Source organism: Pyrgilauda ruficollis, unplaced genomic scaffold (assembly GCF_017590135.1).
Source record: "Pyrgilauda ruficollis isolate IOZ18807 unplaced genomic scaffold, ASM1759013v1 scaffold10, whole genome shotgun sequence".
Lineage (NCBI taxonomy): Eukaryota > Metazoa > Chordata > Aves > Passeriformes > Passeridae > Pyrgilauda > Pyrgilauda ruficollis.
In genome coordinates, this window is record NW_024508101.1 from 16,379,745 (window position 1) to 16,400,045 (window position 20,301).

At 40.1% G+C, this 20,301-nt stretch overlaps 1 protein-coding gene across 1 annotated transcript in view; it reads left to right on the top strand.

Annotated features, from left to right (window-relative positions):
* The window catches only part of DOCK3 (dedicator of cytokinesis 3), a 179,625-nt gene that overhangs the window by 74,557 nt on the left and 84,767 nt on the right, over positions 1 to 20,301 (top strand). Inside the window, exons 10-11 of the mRNA XM_041462709.1 lie at positions 14,911 to 14,992; positions 19,433 to 19,493. Coding sequence (XP_041318643.1) covers positions 14,911 to 14,992; positions 19,433 to 19,493 — 143 coding nt within the window. The remainder of the gene's footprint in view (positions 1 to 14,910; positions 14,993 to 19,432; positions 19,494 to 20,301) is intronic.

Sequence of the window (20,301 nt, forward strand, 5' to 3'; positions counted from 1 at the left end):
AGGGAACTTAAGATATTCATGCAACCTGTTTATTAAGATCAGCATGAGGGGATGTAAAGGGTTGTAAAAACTGAAAGCCTACATTTGCTTATACTCTTTTTTTCTTTGGCTACCCCAGCATTCACTGCTGTAAATAGGTCTTGATATGTTGAGCCAAAATGTAAACCTTTCTACTATTGGGCTTGATTGGTTGCTCATGTTATCAACCCTTGTTAAGTTTTTTTGTACTTGCAGGACAAGCTGGCCTGTTAAGCCTGGTTCTAAGTCATGGATTGTTTTTGAGAGGAAAATGCCCTTAGGATTAAGTCCAAATGTTCCCCCAGAACTGCCAAGGCCACCACTAAACTCTGTCCCTAAGCACTATATTTACACATCTTTTAAATCTCTCCAAGGATGGTGACTCCAGCACTTCCCTGGGCAGCCTGTTCCAGTGCTTGACAACCCTTTCAGTGTAGAATTTTTCCCTAATATCCAGTCTAAACCTCCCTGACACAACTTGTTCCTTGAGAGAAGAGACAGACCCCACCTGGCTACAGCCTCCTCTCAGGGAGCTGCACAGGGCAATAGTGAAGAAAGAGTCTGTGCTCTGAGAAGCTGCCCACGAGAAAACACCAAGAAGGTATGAAACTTTTGTGATAATGAGACAGCAGTATGGAACTTTTGCTATAATATGACAACAATTTTGTGTCTTGGAAGTTTAGCAAATGCAACTTGGTCTGATCTGAAGAACACTGTATTTGTGTGATGTTCTGAGATTTGGTAAAAGATTTCCTGACAGTCACTTGCTGCCATAGTCAAAACTCTCCTAGTTTTCAGCAATTAGGTTTAGATTTGTTTCAAAGTGAGGGGAGAGCCACAGAATGTTCCTTCCTCTCTTAGGAAGAAAGCTCAGAGTGAGAGCAGTTTTGTATCTCTTCAGAAAATTGGTTCCCCTGAAAATTGGTCTATATTAGAAAGCTCTGATGACTTGATGGTATTCCTGATAATCCAGCTTCAATCTCCCCTGACACAGCTCCAGCCCCTCCCTCCTGTCCCTGGGCACAGAGAGCAGAGATTGGTACCCTCCCCTGGCCCTCAGGAGGATGCTGGAGGCCCCAGTGGAGTCTCCCTTCAGTCTCCTTCAGGCTGAACAAACCAGGGGCCCTCAGCTGCTCCTCATAAGCTTCTCCTCCAGACCTTTCCCATCTCTGCAGCTCTTTGGGCACTCCCGTGGATGTCGTTTAGGATGTGCCTATGATTCCTCTCTTGAGACAATTTCCAGAAAATAGCTATTATGAAGGAAAGGTGAAAACAGAAAACCAAACAGAAAAAATACACCAAACCAGTTCCTACTGCAAAGCAGGAAAATATGAAATAATTTAGATGAGAAAGGCTGCCAAGAAGAGGAAGGGACATGCAGACAAGCTGCTGCCAGCAGATATTGCTTTGAAAGGAGATGAATTGTCTTGGCCTGCGGTTTGTATGTAAACACTGAGTGGAGAGCCTTAAGGAAAGGGTTTTGCCAGTGGTTAAAAAAAAAAAGGAAATAATGAGAAAAAGCACAAAGAGTGGTCCAGGCAAATTTAAATATATATAGTAATGCTTTTTTGTGCAAACAGTTGTTATTACTTAGCTCTTTGTATTAAGCACCAGTGGTCTGCTGTAGTGAAAACAGCATAATTTTTACATTTTCTTACATCCCAAAGAGTGCTGGGGAAGAAATGTGTAATGAAGCTGAGCTCTCTTTTGGAGAAGAAACCAGAAAACCGACAAACACATTCCTACAAATTTAGAGTGATGTTTTTATATCTACTTTAAAACATTTTCTCTCCTCGCGGGAAATAGTACATTAAGGTAAAAAACCCAAGCAAGGCTTCTGCACACTGCACTCTAAATGAAAGGGACAAATTGACTTCTGAAATGGTTTGGAGGTTGATAAATTTCTTACCCAAGCAGCTCACGCTGGAGGCTCAGTGGCTTTCAGCGTTACTGCCTTGGACATGTGCTGGATTACAAACCTCCCTGAACCTGCTGGTGCCAAGAGTTATTTCCCAGGGAGGTTAAGTGAAGAATTGCTGAAAGTTCCAGTGTTTTTCAAGGGCTGAAGCAACAGCATGCACCAGGTGTGGATTAGCAATCAGAAGGTTGGAGCAGCAGCTGAAACACCATTTGAGATGGTTCCCAGGTTCTGAATATAAGAATGTTCCTGTGTTTGATGGTTGTCAGCAAAGGAGGAGCAGACAAAGGATGGCAGTGGGCAGCTATGGACAGCAGGAATAACAACACTGCCAGCAGAGGGGTCAGACCTAGAGGTAAACACAAGGAAAAAGTTACTTCACTTTTAGTCTGATAGAAATATAAGAATAATACTTCTAACTCAGTAGAACTTGAAGGCTCAGATTAAAAAAGGGATTAAAGCTTATTTGTCTGTTTTAGAGTATTTGGGATTTCTTTTTTTCTTGCATACAAAAGACACTAGTCTAGCAACTTTGTGACTCATCTTTAATACCTCAGGTTTTTTTGCTGAGTGGAAATTACTGGAAAATGATATGATAATTGATCCAATTTGGATTATATCCCATTGTGACATATACCTTGGGATGAATGATCACGGAGTGATCGACTTGAGAGTAGCAGCAAAGAAAATGTTACCGTAAAGATGGTGAACTCAGTAAGGAAGGTGCCAGTAAAGATCAAATAGAGATGGGTAAACTGATGTGGAGAAGAGACATTTGAGAGTTTTCTGATTCTGAATGATACTGTTGAAGAGCACAGAAGCAAATTGTTTCAGTATGAAAGAAAAATTAAATATATGGGGACAACAAAGTCTGCACCATGTTCTGTGGTGAAATGGAGTTGGAAAGGCAGTATAAAAAAGGACAAATTAAATTGCACAGACAGGAATGGGAAGAGACAAACTTACAGAAAAAATACAACTATCAAAGGGCATCAAGGACAAAAAACCAAAAGAATATAATGCTTTACCAGCAAAAACCCTTTTTTTTTTACAAAAATCAAGAAATAACTGAACAGATTAAAGGGGACATTAAGCCATGAGCAGATGTTTCCAAGATAGCTGAAGTATTTAATGGTTGTTTTGCCTCAATCTCCCTAAGAAGGTCAGCTGCAATCCGATGACAAATGTGAAAAGTTGTGGAACAAATAAACTACTTGTTAGCACTAAGAAGCTAACAAGATGGTAAGTAAAAGTCAACATAGATTTGTCAAGCACAAATCACATCAGAGCCAACTAATTTTGTTCTGTTATATGGGAATGCACCTCCTGCCTCAACAGAAGAGGAGTATTAAACTTGATAGAATAAAGAGATACAGGCTGGATGAAACTGCTCTAAAGAAGCTGGAAACTGGTAGACAAAGAGATGCAGACTGTTATTTGTGCTAGAAGGATGCAACAAATAAGAGTTATATTTACATTTCTTGTCATATTTAACATGATTTTGATGAGTGAAAATAAATTCAGTAAAAGAGTAAGGTTTAGATACCTATGTAATAACTTTTTCTAGAAAATGCATTGAATTATGCATAACTTGGAAAAATGACACATTCAGAAGCATGATAGTAGGATTTTTTCTGAAAATAAGCATGTTAAGTCCATTCTAACTGTCATAGAATCCCAGAATAGTTTGGGTTGGAAGGGACCTAAAAGGCCATCTCGTTCCACCCCCTTCCATGGGCAGGGACACCTTCCACTCTCCCAGGCTGCTCCAGCCCCGTCCAGCCTGGCCCTGGACACTCCCAGGGATCCAGGGTTTCTCTGGGCAGCCTGTGCCAGGGCCTGCCCACCCTTCAGGGGAGAATTTATTTCTGATATCTCATCCAAACCTACTCTTGTGTAAAGCCATTCTCCCTTGTCTCTACCATTCCCTGGTAAAGAGTCTCTCTCCATCTTTCCTGTAGGCTCCACTCAAGTTCTGGAAGGGGCAATTAGGTTACCCTGAAGCCTTCTCTTTTCTAGGCAGACCAGTCCCAGTTCACTCAGCCTTTTGAGTATGGAAAAGGATAAATAAATTTCTGTCTTATTTTTTCTTTATAGAGCTGATGTTTAAACATGTGAATGTTTTTCATTCTGCCTGCATCTTCAACCAGTTACCCTATTTTACACACCACTGGGATTTAAAATTTTGTTGTCATCTGGAAATATCCTTAATTATGGAGAGTGAATAGAACAAAAGAGAAACTCTGATGTGATTGAATTTGAAGATCTGGGGGCCTAAGCAGTAATTATGCATGGGAGATGGTGTTGTGCATATTTCTGCTGGTAACTCCTCCACCTGCCTCCTCCTACTTACTGAGCCTTTGCCATTCCCATTATAGCAACGACCTCGTCGTGACTGGGGGTTTGGGAGATGTGCTGAGTGCCTGTGCTGGTGCTGATGGGAGTGGCTGAGGAAGTCCATGTGGGCATTTCTCATACAGAAAATATTCAAATCCTTTGTGAGAGACCAGGTGTTCTCTGCAGTATCTGTTTTAAATATCTGCCATGTCTTTGGGGTGAGACATGATTGTAAACACTGCAACACAGGCTAGGTGTTTGGTTGGGAATCATCTATTTCAGTGTTAAAATTTGAAAGCAGTAGCCCAAATGAGAAAAAATATAAGCTTGCTCTTTAAAACTCTTGCTAATAGGTGATACAGAAAGATGTTTTCTGTGGAAATGTTCTCAGTTTGTGGGTGGATGATGGGGAGAATGTGAGCAGTACAGTCTGTCCCAAGTCTTGTCTTAAGGATTTAGCACCATTGACAAAGCAGTACTCGGGAGAGAAACATGGTTTGGAAACATAATTATGGACTGAAAGAACACCCTGGGTCTATAGCAGGCTAGTTGGATTCAGCTGCTCAAAGTCATCTGACATAAAATCATCTGCCCCTGTTTTTCAAGGCTGAGTCAAATGTTCAGTGGCAATGTTTGGCTGTTAGTACTGCTCTGCAGTGGGGTTTGGTGGTAACTGCAGAGGTAATGGAGATAATGATTTCCTGTTTGTAACTCGTATCTGGATCTTGGATCATTTTCCAACCGAAATATTTTCTGTGAAAAAAATCAGCAGACAAATATGTAAATAGTTCAAGATAGTAAAGAGATAAAAATATTAGAGAACATCATTACCAATTTAAATGTGTCCTTGCAAACAAGTAAACTTCTGGGGCATGACCAAACTGGGCTTGGTTTAACCAGTGTCTGAGTGTTAGAAGTTTTCTCAAGTTGCTACTCATTTGTATAACCTGGTCCTGTAGAAGTCCCATTGCACTTGATTGGCCAGGGGAGGCTGTAAAAAGAAAATGTTTGTGCCAGTGTTTAGGTAGAGTAGAATGAAATTCACCACTTGGAAATGCTGGATTTAGAAATGATGAATCTGTAGGGAATTTGATTTTCACTTTCTGTAGTAGGAGTTTCTGAGACACAGTATTCCCGGTTCAGACGTCAGAATACAAATCTGTACCAAGCTGCTGAAGGTTACCTTGACAAATATGACAGGAATCCCTCATCTCTGTTTGTATTTGTTGCTGGCCGTTAGCTCCATGGCTCTCATCATCATTTAGTGGTTTATTGGTTTGTTTTTTTTTCTTTTTAACTGTCAATAGGAATGTATATCAGCTGCTAAAAAATGTTAGCAGGAACAGTGTAGCTAAAATTACATTGTGCTTACACATGCCATCTTGAATAATTCTCCTCTAGCACTTGCTAATTGCAGACAATTACCACTCTCAGGAGCTTTCATTTCAAGCACTGAGCCAACATGTCAAATGCTATGGCAAATTTCCCACAGGTCCTGTCCGAGAAGGGGTTTGAGTCCTCTCAAAGCTCTGATATGCAGGATCAGCATCCTTAATGCAGGAACACCTGTACAGAGCAGCCCTACCTGCCCAAGCCAGGGCTGTAGAACTTGTGCATGTTCTGGACACCAGACTCTGCTTGGGCAGAGGGAGGTTTGGCAGCTCGGAGTGGAGACGGGGACAGGTGAAATAAAAAAGAGTAAGACTGTCATTAATAAGGTCAGAGAAAGGAAAGAAGGGTCACTGGGTAGGTAAATATGGTTGAAGTTGAATAGCTGAAAGAGAAGTTGTTAATGAATGTGGAAGAATCCGCAGTAAAAACTGTGTCAAACCAGCCTGACTGTGTTTTCTCCCAGGATATGGGACTGACCTGAAGATCCTTTTTCTGTATGGTTTCTCTCTCAAGTAATGGCTCTGGGAGTGCTGGGACAATGCGTGGGCATTTTTCCCCAGTTAATTGCTTTAAAATATTATCATGTTCCTTTATTGCCAGTTGCTATGTAAGGAAGTAGAAAATTATATTTTACTTTTATTGTGCAATATGCGCTAAATTTTCCTTTTGTTATGTTTTTAATAGCATAACTATTTTAAAATAGAAAAGTTATCTCATTCACTGTCAGTATAATGATTTGGCTGCTGGGAAAAAATAACTTTGTATCACTCAGAATTATTTCTTTATATTCAGAAAATTTTCTTAGGGATTAACCCTACCAACTAATGAGTTTTTTCTTCTACTTAGTCATGAAAAAACCCATCTTTATATTTTTACCTGTCTTTTAGCAATCTGATCTATTGGGATAGCTAATCCTCCATCAGCTCCTCCTGTACTTCAGTTTGTTTGTGGCTTTAGTATTACAAGGGAAGTATTTTTCTGAGTTTTGTGCAATAGGTAATTCATAGCAATAGTAATGGGAGCAGCATGAGTTTTTCATCCTGCTCAAGGTGAACTTCCTCAAAAGCTAAGCAAGCTTTAAGAAATATTGCTACCCACAGCAATGGACTTGTTCTGGTCACTGCAGTGACCACAGAAAATCTGTGTGTCTCTGAAGTCTGCTGCACACAGACACCTGGGACAAAGAGCCTTTCTGGTAGGATATAGAACATCTGAAAAACACAAGTTTTGTCATCACTGAAGACAAAACCTGTGAAGTATTTTATAAGGTTTTTTGGTGGGTAGATTTGTAGAAAAGGACACAGGAGGAGTGATGCATTTTCATTTTCTTTATTGGTTGCTTCAGCTGACTTTCATTCCCTGGCTCTCTCTCTGGAATCTGCATTTGCTTGGTTTTCCTATTTATTCTCTGCCTTGTTAATAGTGTATGCAAAAGAAACTGCTGCTATCTGGATTTGTATATGGAAGTTGCTGTAAGAGATGTAAATGTGTTATTGAATATGTTAATTCTTTTCTATAAAATTACTATTTTTCCTGGTTCCCATGGAATTATTAATATGTAGCTATTCCAAAGCAGGAGCTTTTACAAATATCCATCTTATTTTGTATCTCTCACCACCAGCATCCTCCTTCCCCCACAATTGGGGTTTTTTTTGGTTGGGGATCAAGTATGACATACAAATAGGCAGGGATATTGAGTTTTTTACGGGGTTATTTTGATTCTTTAGCTGTTAACAGGAAGAAACCAATGAGTTGCAGGCATTGGAACTTCTTCCCTTTTCCTGCTCAGGAGGAATTGACAATGTGTTGTGAATACACAGCTGGAAGAAATTCTGCTCATGTGAGGGGCAGCGGGGAAATCTGTTTTATTTAAATGTGTAAGTGAGCTCAGAGAAAGCACTTCCAAGTAATTTTCTGTCTGTAGGAAGGCTCAGTGGATGGAATCCTCTTGTTGTGTGTGCTTCAGCTCTTTCTGTGGGGAAATTGTCATGTGCCAAGCTCTTGTAGAGCAGGAGTTCAATGTGACAGCTGCTGTATCAGACCTCAGAACCATTAGCTTCTCCCAGGGTAGAGATGGTGATAAAATCCTTATTCTATAAAATACCTGTAATCCAAAATTAGAAGTCTTCCCTGCAAAGCTTCCCTCACCTGCCACCTGGCAGGGTCAGTCTGCCTTGCCTTCCATTAGTTAAAATCACCGTCACTGCGGAATTGCACTAAATGACTGAAGTCTCTCTCTAAGCCTTTTCTAGTTGACAGAATTCCTTTTAGGAGCAAAAATATGTACCTTTCATGATGGAAATAACAGAAAAATCCTCATGATGGTGTCAAATGTTCAAGTGTGGCAGAGTCACAAGAAGCCAAGGAGAATGTAATTGGTGCTTAGCTCCCTTTCCCCTGCAAACCACAATAACACTTTAACATTGTGGTGGTTTTCCCTTGAATGTGGCAAGAGAAATGACAGGTAGTTATTTTCACTATTTTCTGTTTCCATGGAAACCCAGTGTTTGCAGTAACAGTCTTACTGTAAGCTCTGTAATCCTCCCCTGGGGCTTCTCGCCAATGTGGTAATTTAATAATTCATGAGCATTAAGCCTGAATTTGCTAGGAAGCAAACTGTGTTGCTTGGAGCCGTTTTCTCAGGGCCAGATTGATTTCCCTCACAGATTCGGTGTTCTTTTCTCTAAGATGTCTTTATAAAATACACTCCATAAACCAAAGCAGTGTACTGTGCCTCAGTTGTTTGTGAAAGCAGGGTTATTGCAGAGCTGCTGGATAACACAGCTCAGGAAAGAACTCTCCTACCTCCCCCAGCAAAAGAAAAGGGAAAAACCAAACACACTCCATGAACACTTGCCTGAAAAGGAAGAAAGTTAAACAGTCCACGAGTCACTGTTGAGACAGTGAGCAAACTGAAGGTTCAGCAGAGGTGATGCTCCTGTCTCCAGGGCTCGGCAGTGACCGCTGTCCACGATGAATTGCTCAAACATGCTGCGATCTGGGAGATGCTGTTGGTTTACACTGGAAGTGGGAATTGAGTTCTTCCCAGAGATGGGTCCATTCTGTACATATGCTCTGGCTTCCTGTCACACTCACACTGAGAATGGAGGCTCATTCTGTGGAGCTCTGGGAGATTTTGTTATTAGGTCAGTCTTACAGCAGCTGTAAGGACCTAGATTTTTCCCAAGAGGATGAGCAAAAATTAGCAACTCTAAAAGATAATCATGATGAACAGAAAACAAACTTGAAAAGCTTTTTCAGAGGATAGTCCTACTGCTTAAATAATCTTTCAAGAGTAAAACTAATTCTTTTTCACAATGGGAAATTACTAAAATGTCGATATAGGTGCATGCTTTCTTCATGAACATGAGACCATGCTCGTGAAATGAAGTTCAGAAGGCCTGAAGTGAGGTTTGTTTCCTTTTTAGGAAGTTCCTACAGGGTGTTCTCAAAAGCATCAGGCTGCAGTGCTGTCCTGATGTGACCGTTTCAATCACTGACTGTGGTAATGTTCTTGCAGTTGATAAACTGGAGAGATTTGAACAAATTTCCGAATTCCAATTTCCAATTTGGCCAATGGAATGAAAATAAATGTCTATTTTTTTTCTTGTGTGAAGTTGTGCAAGCAAATATGTGGTTATCATTAACTGTATTGCAGGGTGCAGCACAAATGGAAAGCCAGGACAGTAGAGCCTGATTTTCCCTCAGCCTCCAAATAGGATGGTGGGGAGCAGTAATTGCTTTCTGGAAAACTCGCTAATGCTGCTCTCCTGGGGCTTTCAAACTTCTCTGCTGGGTCAGTGCACTTCCTCTTTGATACAGGAACAGCTTCCCAAGTTAATCCTTGCAAATATTAGCTTGTCCAAACAGTAAGGTTTTGAGACTGTAGTTGAGTTTTCTCTCCCCTTCCCATTCCCACCAAGCCCCAGGGATCTCTTTCATGGTGTTTTTCTCCCGACTTAATTCATGTTTTGAAATAAGCTCCTTTTTTTGCAGCTTTAAGAAAATGCTTTGATCCTATACCAGTAATTCCTAACATAATTCCATTCATCTGGTCAACATATTGTCCTTGTAGAGCTTGTACACACAGGGGCGGGAAGAATGCAGTGTTTGATGGCACTGTTGAGGTAAACTTCCTGAAATGTGGTGTGCAACAAGACTTGGATATTTTGAAGGGAGTTATTGGCAAGGTTTAATTGCCATAGAGTGACCAGCTCATCCCAAGATCTCTCCTGGGTGGCCTGTATGGAGTTTGTTCTTGAGGTTTATCTGGGACAAAATACAGCGCTTTTACTGTAGCATTTTCAAATGTTTGTGCTACTCATATGCCAGCTCAAATGTTAGTCTAGAATTATTGTCAGGCATGTTAACATTCTTTAAAGAAAAGACTAGACATTTTTCAGGGAGGAGGGCGGAGGAGAAATGAAATAGTGTCATTCTTATAATCTATTTTTTAACCAGTAGGACTGAAGGGAGATGAACTCTCCTGGCTAGGCAAGTGTTTGTAGCTTATTCCTGCAAACTTCTGGCTTCTGTGGCAGCATTTTCAGATTGCTGTTCCTGAGTTTGTATTTTGCATGCAGGTAAGGTTTTTCATGATACTGAAAGTGTTAGAAAGAAACCTGGGGAGACACCAAGAGAAGATCAAAGTCTAAAATACAAGTCGTCGTATGATCTTTTCCACTACCACGTTATCCCTTCCCTGAGCACTTCTATGTGTCTCATGGACCAATACGTATTTTTAAAATAACCTGTGTTCTTAGAAGGGATTGGGCACATGCTAAATTTTGAAAACCCAATTAAATGCAGTTTTTGAGAAAGGACTGAGGTATTTTTAATAATCATGGCGGTTTTCAGTGTTCCCCCAGTTTTCTCTGAAAATAAGTAGCACTTAGGAAAATAAGAAAAAATAGGGAGCATTTGTATATTTCTACCTTTTCCCTTTCAGTGGCACATTGGAATGGAGAGGGTGAAGAAGGTTTTGTTTCTGGGAGAAATAGCTGCTGGACCATTTTTTAAGGCAAGGGAAGGGTATAAGATACGAGGTTTCTGCCTAAGGAGATTTAAGCCTTAATGTGCTGCTGTCCCTGCTTTGGAAAACCGATCTCCTGTACTTTGTTAAAGAATTAATTTTTTTAGTCCATGTTCTTTATCACCAGTCTCCAATTCAAACAGAAAATTGGTCTGCAGCCTCTCTGCAGACCTCGACTTTGGCATTATGCATCTATTAATGCTGTACCTACATTCCCAAATTGATGCTCAGTCAGGATTTTTGCCTTGAAGCACCCCCAGTAATGAAATGTGCCCATGAATGAATACGAGGGGCTCACCAGTCCAGCCCAAGCTCTTTGCCAGCCCTTTCCTTTTGTTGTCATCTTCACACATTGTGTGAAGAACATCCCAAACAAACCTCGACAACAAAAGCTCCCTGGGGGCACAGTGCCACTCCTGCTCACCAACAGTAAATTTTATCCCTATTTGCCCCATTTTTCATGCTGAAAATGTAACATCCCAAACCAGTGATGGCTTCCTTCCTTTCTGCAGAGTTCAGTAAGGTTTTGCTTTTCAGTCAATTTGGGGAAGCCAAGAAGTAAGACACTACACTCCTTTCATTTTTCCTCCTTTTCAAGTGAACAAACAAGAAGCTGTTTGACTTTGCTTGTCAGAGCAGTGGTTCTTGTATTTGAGTAGCTGTAGCAATTGCTAATCATGAGAGTGATTGTAAACCCTTGCTTAGTGCTGCACAAGAGGTGGTTTCACTATGATGTGAATTAGCACAGGAGGAGATGCTGCAATTAGAGTAATTGGAGGTTACTTATAGCATATAGGAGGAAGAGGGATAAATAAGCTTTTATTTAAGATACCACTTCTGATGTGGCACCTCCTGGGTCTGAGCTCAGCAGGGTAAAATGTTCATTTTTTTCTCTGTTTTGATGCATTTATCTGAAATTTTATGCAAAATAACTGATTTTGGTGTATGTTCAGAACAGCTGAAAACTTTTATTGGGTTGTTGGTTTTAGTTGTGGGTGTTTTGTGGCTTTTTTTGGTTTTGGGCAGCAGTAGGATCAAGCAGTAGATTGCATCTCAGTACCTCTCATGCTTCATTTCCATCACATTTGGCAGTTATGCCTATTGGGATTTTAATTAATTTCCACATGGAGTTTATTCAGATTTCATATTTCAGTCTTACTAAACTGGACTTATTGTTGCCTAGATTCTGTGCATGCTCTCATCCTTGTGCAGAAGATAAACTTGAGGAAAAGACACACTGGAGACTCAACTTTTTCCAAGCACGTAGCTCTTAAAGAACAAATTAAGATACTGAATTCCCATTAAGTTTCTTGACCCTAAATGTGTGTATTTTTGTCTAAAAACAGACCTGCAATGATAGATGAAGGCAGTGGATTTTCAGGTCATTGGAAACAGGGTTATTCTTCCAGATTTGCTTTGACATAGAAATAAATTTGCAGTTGTAAAATGGGAAGCAGCTGACTAACTAGTTCATAATGTGGGTCACCAGTGTAAAAAAGGTTCCGGTCCTATTCCAGCGACCCTGACAGTATCAGCACCACTGAGACCTTAGTAAGATCATAAAAGAACAGCAGAATAGTAGTAAACTGTTCTTGATCAGTAGCAATATCAAAGATTAGAGGAATGCTGGAGATGAGAAACAAACCCACAAATTTAGAAGTGGGGTGCAAGGAAAAGAGGGAGAACTGGGGCTGGCTTGGTCCTTTGGGGTGGCCTCTTGGCACTGCTGCCTTGTCACTCTCTGCCTCCTATGCTTGCATCTCCTTTGGCCAAATGCCTCTTCGTGTTTCACAGTTCTCAAATGCTGCAGTTGACTCAAAGTTCCTTTAATTATTTATTCCCACAAACTCAAGAGGACTCTAAATTAAGGGAAGGAGTGTAAAGGTTGTTACTGCACTGGTGCTGGAATAAGGGAACAGGTGATCAATAGGCAGGTAAAAGGGGTGGTGGCTGCTTTATTTCTTGAAAAACGCTGGAATAGAGAGACAGGAACCAGATTTTCTCTGGCTCTAACAAGGAAAAGATGAATTTCAAATTTTAAAAGATTTCCACTTATTAATGGAGGAAAACCTTGCAAGAGACCATCAAGTGCATCTGCAAAATATCCCTCTCTGGGTGCTTTAAAAGCACACTAAGCAATCTTTTGTTAATGAATGAAATCCATGCAGGCAGCTCAGCTCAAAGAATTGGCAGCCCCTTCCCTGCCATTGTCCAAGGGACAGTCTGCACAGGATTTTGTGGCACACAAAAGTATAGCATTCAGCTTCTGTATGAAAATGAAATGCTCATTAGAGCTGATATAATAGTAAGAAAAAAAAAACAACAAACAAACTAAAAAACCCTGTTTTGAAAGTTCAAGACTACATCTTACTGGAAATTTAAAATACAGTATGTAACATTGATTTATGTGTTAGGTAGATAGAGGTAGCTGTGAAGATGTAATGTTGTTGTAATGTGACTGTCATTGTAATATTGTGAAGGTATAATATTGTCCTGCTCTCCACTTAACACATCACAAAATTACTGAAAGAATGGATTTTACCATGTCATTAAAGTATTTGGTAAAATGTTCTTAACTTACTGACATCTTGAAAGAATCATCAAATATCTGTTTCTTATGGATTTCTTTGTGGCATTTCAGCAGTCTCTGAGGTTATAATCATTGCTAACTAATTAATTAAAATTATAACTGAATGGGGTTGTGGGATACGTGGAGATTGGAGTAATAGTGAGTGACAGGGAGAGTGAAACAGCCAGAGAGAGATGATCTGGATTGCTGAGCATCATTTACTTACATAAATTGTCATGCAAAGGCGTATAATGAGATGTGTGGGTCATGCTCGAGAAAACAAAAAGTATTACTCAACAAAAGTAGTAATTCTGAGAATATATCAGTGTTTATAATGGACAGGTCACATGAACTCACAGCATAAAGCTGTGTGGAAGGGCCAAGAGGTGATGTCTAATAAATCACAGGCTGAGCAGGAGCTTGGCTTCGCTTGTGTGGAACCCCCAGATGTGTTTGTATTTGTGGTGCAGGTGGTCTCAGTACCAGACTGTTACAGTCCTACAGCTTTAGAACTGTTCCTGAATTGCTGTTGAAAAATTTCACTGTGGGTCAGTTCTACAAAATGGTTCCAGTACTTTTTCTTGGATTTTTTAAGAGTGTTAAATTGCTTATTTGTGTGTGGGGATACCACTGCTATCCCTGCCCTGCAAGAAATGAGTTTCTCTAAAGGGCTCTTTAATGCAGAAGGGTGACAAAAAGCAGTGGCTGTGCACTGAAATCAGGCATTTTCCATGATCCATGTGCTTTAACAGCAGGGATGAGTGGCCCTTGGAGCAAGCTGCCAAAGGAGGTAGTGTGAACACTGTGCTTTCATTTTCTTCTGGCCAAGGGTGGATAATATGCTGGCAAATGTATCAAATGAAGGTTGCTGGAGTTGATGCAGTTGTACTGGATAGGATTGAAAGGCTCTTGATTACTGGAAGATTAAATGATGTGTTCTCTGTTTCTGTGAAAATCTAGGAAGAAAACTGTGGTCAATACTTAGGGGGCTGTTGCACACTAGGGAAAAAATTGCTCATCAAACTTACTTTTACACATAAATTCTCTGTCTTAAGGAGTAATATCCATGAAGTAATGTCCATGTCTTACCATGCATTGTGAGTATTGTTCATTTTGCAGTCTGGCTAAACGTGCTGGTTTTATTCATCAAAGGGCTGCTTAATTTGATTGCTAAGAGTTATATCAATTGAATCTTAATGTATTTGAATTAGTGTCTTGCTTCTAGAAATGCTCTATGTTGAAGGAGATTGCTTAATTGGTATTCTTGTAAGTTCTACTTTTGAGTGGGTTTTAATGAACTCAGATTTACCAAAAGCAGTGTACCTCTCTGCAAGTTTGCCTTAGCCTTTGCCTGGAGGAGTTGTAACGTGTACAGGTTCTGTGCTTCTTATGCTCACATTATTTTAATGTTATTGCATCATGAATATGCATCAACACAATGTTTTCACATGCAGACTACTTACTATTAGAAATCTGTGCTATTCTATGTAATTTTGTATAGACCAGTGAATACTGTTTTATAGACTTTGGAATTATAAAAACCACTGCATGTTTTTTTAATGAAACCCGAATCTACCTGTATTTTTCTGTTTGAAGTATGTACAGGAAAAGCTGATTGTTTTTTTACCATTGTTTTTTTTTCAGTGAGAGGTTCATGGTGAGGTTAAACAAGAACGGAGGTCCCAGGAATCCGGAGAAGATCGATCGAATGTGTGCACTTTTCACAGTACGTGTCTGTTCCCTTTCTTCTCCCCTCACAGAAGTGGGGTTGGAGGTTTCCTGAGGGGAAGGAAACCCAGTTCTTCCTCTCCAATATAACTAGTAGAAGAGAAATAATTTCTAAGTTTTGTTATGGTTTTGACTAAATGTTGACATAGAAAGTGAATATACTTCTAAATTACTTTTATGTCTAAGTGAATATTCTGAAGTACTTGCATTTGTTCCTGCAGATAGTGTGAAATTTTGAATATTTTCATTGGATATGCTGTGCTCTTTGATAACAGAGCATAGGAAAAGGCTGTGATGGCCTGAACATAAAACAAGGCAGTTTTCTCTGAATGAAAATCAGACAGTGTTTTCCCTTGTCCTGTCCCTACATGCCCTTGTCAGAAATCGCTCCTGCACTGGTCTTAAGTTGTGTTTAAAATTCCCTCAGAATCAGGTGTCAGACCATCATTTTATCTGCTGCTGCTTCTCAGAAAGAATATGAAAATCTAGAGGCACTGAAACTTAACAACTCCTCACAAAATAACTGTAAGGAATCTCAGATCCCAAGTGTGATAAACACCTTCCATCGTGACTCACCTTTAGTTAGTGCACATGCTGGAAGCTCTGTAGCAGAAGTATTTTTACCTTCAGTGAAGAAGAAAGATGGCAGAGCTTTGGTTCTGGCAGTGACACTCTCTGAGGTCAGGCAGGGCTGGGCTCTGAACCAGGTCCAGCACTGTTCCCTTCTCTCCCTTAAGAAGGCAGCAGAATTCCTCCTCTTAGGGAACAGAATAGATCCAGGTGTAAGGATGCCTTGTTCTGTCTCCATCTGGATCTGAGAGCTGCAGTCCAAAAGTAGCACTGACCTGGATGCTGACATCAGTAACAGTTCTGGTTTTGGTACCATCGGTGAGGTGCTGCCAGCAGAATAAACATCAGCAAGGTGACAGTGTCACCCAAGAGATGGTAACTCAAACCCAGAGTCTGGCCCTGCTGAGAGAAGGTGGCAGGAGTTAAGGTTCAGCACTGAGGCTGAGTCAGGTGAAAGGCAGGAGTGCAGCTTTAGGACCTGCCCTAAGGAATATTCCCAAAAGGCAGCACAGGCTTCGTATCAACTTCGGCACTTTCTGGCCTCTGAGGTTCATCAGTTTGGATAAGATTTTCAGCATCCACCTTCCTCACCCTCACCCATGCCACACGACTTGGAGTCATGGTCCTGTTTCTCTCTGTGTGGTGAACAGCGTGAAACAGTTTTGCTCTGGTGATCTCCAAATCAGCCTTTACAGCCTGTAAAAAATAATGATAAATTACAGCCAGGGCCATTACACAGTTCCAGGAGGAAGCAGCTGCTTATTCTGAGTAGGGCCAGTGTAGTCCAAGAGCAGCCAGCCCTGGGATTGCAGGCATTTGCCAGTGCAGCCCCAATCCTGATCAGTGATACCTCCTGAGCTCCCTTTGCTATTACTGTGCAAAAATACCAAAGCTGCTGCAGTCTCAGCTCTCCAGGGTGCTCAGACTCCACCACTGGCTGGTGGAGGTGCTTAGACTCTCACTCATCTGCTATAGAATGTGTAGAATGTGTATTCTACCTAACAAGAATTCTAATGAACGTATACTCTACGTAACAAGAATTATAATTGGAAAAATTATCTGTGCAAAAGATCTTACATTTCTAAAACAGTATTTTTCATCAATGTGTTCAAAGAACTTGCCAAAGTGTGTAGTAAAGGAGCAATAAGTATTTGCTTTTTTGGATAACCATTTTATCTGCAGTGGTCCTATCTTATAATAATTTCTTAATTATGAAATGCTTCTAAGATAAGAGAGTTTTGTGATTTTCAGGTCTTCTCCCGAGATTGTGTTCATCTTGACTTTAAATCTATTTATCTATTTGTTTTATTTATGTTTCCTTGCCCTTACTCACCACACCACAGTATCTTTCTAAAACTCTCATCTTCCCCTAAGGCAAGCAGCCCATATCTTAGATAATTCAAGGGATCCCTATCTTTTCCTGCTATCTCTGTTACTTCTAAGGGTTCAGCTGTCTCCTTTTGTAAGATATCAAAATTACCCAGGCTTGGGTTTTACCTCTGCTGTCATGTCATAGCAGAGGTGAGAAACTGCTTGCTCTGGAGATCAAAGCTCACTCAAGCAAACCTCAGCCTGTGCACATGTTAGAAACATTCCTGGGTCTGAATTAAAATGTAACTACCCTGTATAAGGTTGTTATTTTTGTTAAATACCTTATTCTCTGTAGCCTATGAGGTTGACAGCAGGATTAAAGAACTAATTAGTGGCAGACAGGTATCCTTGATTCCAGTGGTTTGGGGGTTGTTATGATGCTGTTTGGGTTTTTTAACACATAAGCAGACCTTTCTAGAAACCAGCATTGTAAAGAACTAACCATCATTGTAGAGTAACTCTCTTCCATACCCAATACAGATGGGAAAATTTAGGGGTGATTTTCTAAAAAGCCGTTCAGTTAGAATTATAATGAAATTATGTTGTCTATCAGTCAGTATCATTTGGGAAGCTCAGAAAGATGTGGGAAATACCCACAAATATCCACCCTGTGGATGTAGTCCTAAGAATAACCAGTAAATGTGGTTTATCCTCTCCTAGTCCTAGGAGTTGTACATGGATTCTCTGCAGAGGAATCATCTGAAAACTTCCTCACAGGGTTGGGGCTTTTGATTGTTTGGTCCATGTCATAGTAAGAATTTCTTGCCTTGTAAAAAGCCTGTGCTGTACAAACTGAAATGCAAGGCCATCTGGGCCCTCATTTTTTGTCTTTTGCCTGTGACACTTTATTTGTGAAATTGGAAAAGCAACTAAAGTGTGAACCCATCAATATGTTCATGCCCTGCCGTTTTCTGATGTTTTGACAGCTGCCCTTTGAAAAAATAGTTCTTTAAATTGCTGTTAATTAGAACTGGTAATCTGATGGTATAATAAAATTCCCCCTGTCAAAGCACAGATATTTTCAGGAATCTATTGCTCTCTAGAGCATTAAGTATTACCTCCAAGTTTTTTTGCTTTTTGAAATGTCTTGTCAGGCATTTCTGAGATTAAAACTATGTCAAATCCCTTCTAGTGTGGAACTTCATGTCTCCAAGACGTGCAAGATAAAGGCTACCATATGTTACCCTGGTATGTTGGGTGATGGAGAAAGCCTAGAAAGTGTGTTCCCTTCTTGGTGTAGCAGCAAAATCGAGCCTGAGGAGGCATGCTAAGGATGGTTTATGTAGCTTCATTTTCTGGCTCTGGAGAGACAGATCTGCTGGTTAGCAGCATCCCAAAGAGTGGCTCTGCAGCTCCCTGCATATGCTGCCCTGGGAAATACAGAGCTGCTTTTAGAGAGCAAGGAGATAGATACAGCCATGAATTTATTACTTGCCTGCTGTAGTTTAGCAATGTAACACAACTGGGAAGGGATTGAAGCTTTTCCTTAGAATGAATTCCCTTTATGTCTAGTTCTGAGTCACTGTGCCAGCTTTTGTTGTGCTGTGTGGCACTGTAGTCTGGAGTTGCATTGCCATCATAATCTCCCTGATTGAGGGTTGGGTTCTCAAGTCACATGAGAAGGAAATTCCCTGTGTGATTCAAGGTTTATGTTTTAGCTTTCAGCAAAATGCAGGTTTTAATTCTAAATATTAGGAATGACAGATCTTCGATGTCCAGAGTTTCAATTTCTTCCCCTCTTTATATAAAAATAGCATTATTTCCTTTTACAGTGGTTATAATACCAAGTAGTTGAGGAGCTTTTTAAAGAAAACCACGAGATTTTTATCTGAATTGGAGACTGTTGCAGTTAATTTTTGTGTAAGTAGTACCTGACAGTGAAATGGCAGCACTCAGTAGAGAAAGAGGCAGCAGCTGTCACTGTAGAGCACAAGGAGCCTTTTTGCATCAGTCTAAAACAGGGATGAATATTCTCCCAGTACACAGTATCTGTTTAAAGTCTTGTCTGGGAGGTGACTGGCATAGGGAAAACTGGTTTTTAGGATGAAATGTTTCTTACACCTTTCCTGTAACTAAAAAAAAAAAAAAAAAAAACATGTAGGAGGAATGTCTCAGAAGTTGCTTATGAAGCAAGTTTGTTTATGAAGTTATCAGCAAAAAGTACAACATACCAAGAAAATTGCAGTTAAGGTGGCTTCTGACATGTGAATGCAAAGTGCTGCAGTAATGCTTTACTGAAAAGTGTCCTATGTATATTTTCTTTATTTATTTATTTTTAAATTTTTCTCAGAGTCAATAACACTAACTTGTCTTCATTAATTTCAGCTTTCCTTTTGCTCTTCTGTAGGTTCTCCTTTTCCTGTTGTTTGGTTTTTCTTGAAGCTCATTTTTAAAACTCTTGGCCTGCTTTTCTGTAACGTGGATTTCAGAGTTTTCATCCACATTTATAGTTGCAGGCACTTATGTTGGATTGTCTCTCTTTTTTCTAATCTTTCAGGATCTCAGCAGCAAGGACATGAAGAGGGATTTGTACATAGTTGCCCATGTAATCCGAATAGGTACAGTATGATTTTGTGCTTGAAATATATGTAATAAACAGAGCTCTTAGAGTATTTTTAAATGTATGTTTTAATTAGCTGAATTTATAATGATTTATACATTTAGAAAACTCAGTCATAGACTGATTGACATTCAGACCATATGGAGCTAAGTGTTAGAAAGTTACTGATGACTGTTTAACAGTGATTTTGTTTTTCTGAATCTGAAACAGAATTTTTGATTAAACACCACATCTACAGGAGAGGGACAAAGTAAAAAGTCTTTTTGTTTAATGTTTAAAAATTTCAAATGAGATCTTCATACTGGTGATATAGCTAGTTTACAGGGCAGCACATCAGCATGTCTGACCATCCACATCGAGTAAATCAGAGGCTGTTAGACAAATATATGTCAAGATTTGTTTGCTGCTGTTGGAATCTACTGTGGTGCAAGTACATATTTTACCTGTGTTAAGTATAATTTATTGGAAATATTAGGCTTGAAATGTTAACAGTGTATAGTGGGAGCAGCAGAGACAGATTCCTGAGCTTTGTTATTGTAAACAAGTGAGAAGTGCAGTGCCATTCGTGTGACTGAAGAATGGCCAGACAGTGTTTGCCAGGAAAGGGTTTTTAAGCCTGTTGCCAGCCCAGTCACTGCTCACACCCATTACCAGCCACAGGCACCTTTTCTGAAGAGCAGCAACTCCAAGCAGGGCTTTGTGTATTGTGCTGGGAATGGCTGTGTGCCTTCAGAGCCACGAATATATCAGAGAGGTTAGGGTTTCATTAGCTGACTTCCCGTGTCATAAGAGCCTACACGTCAGAA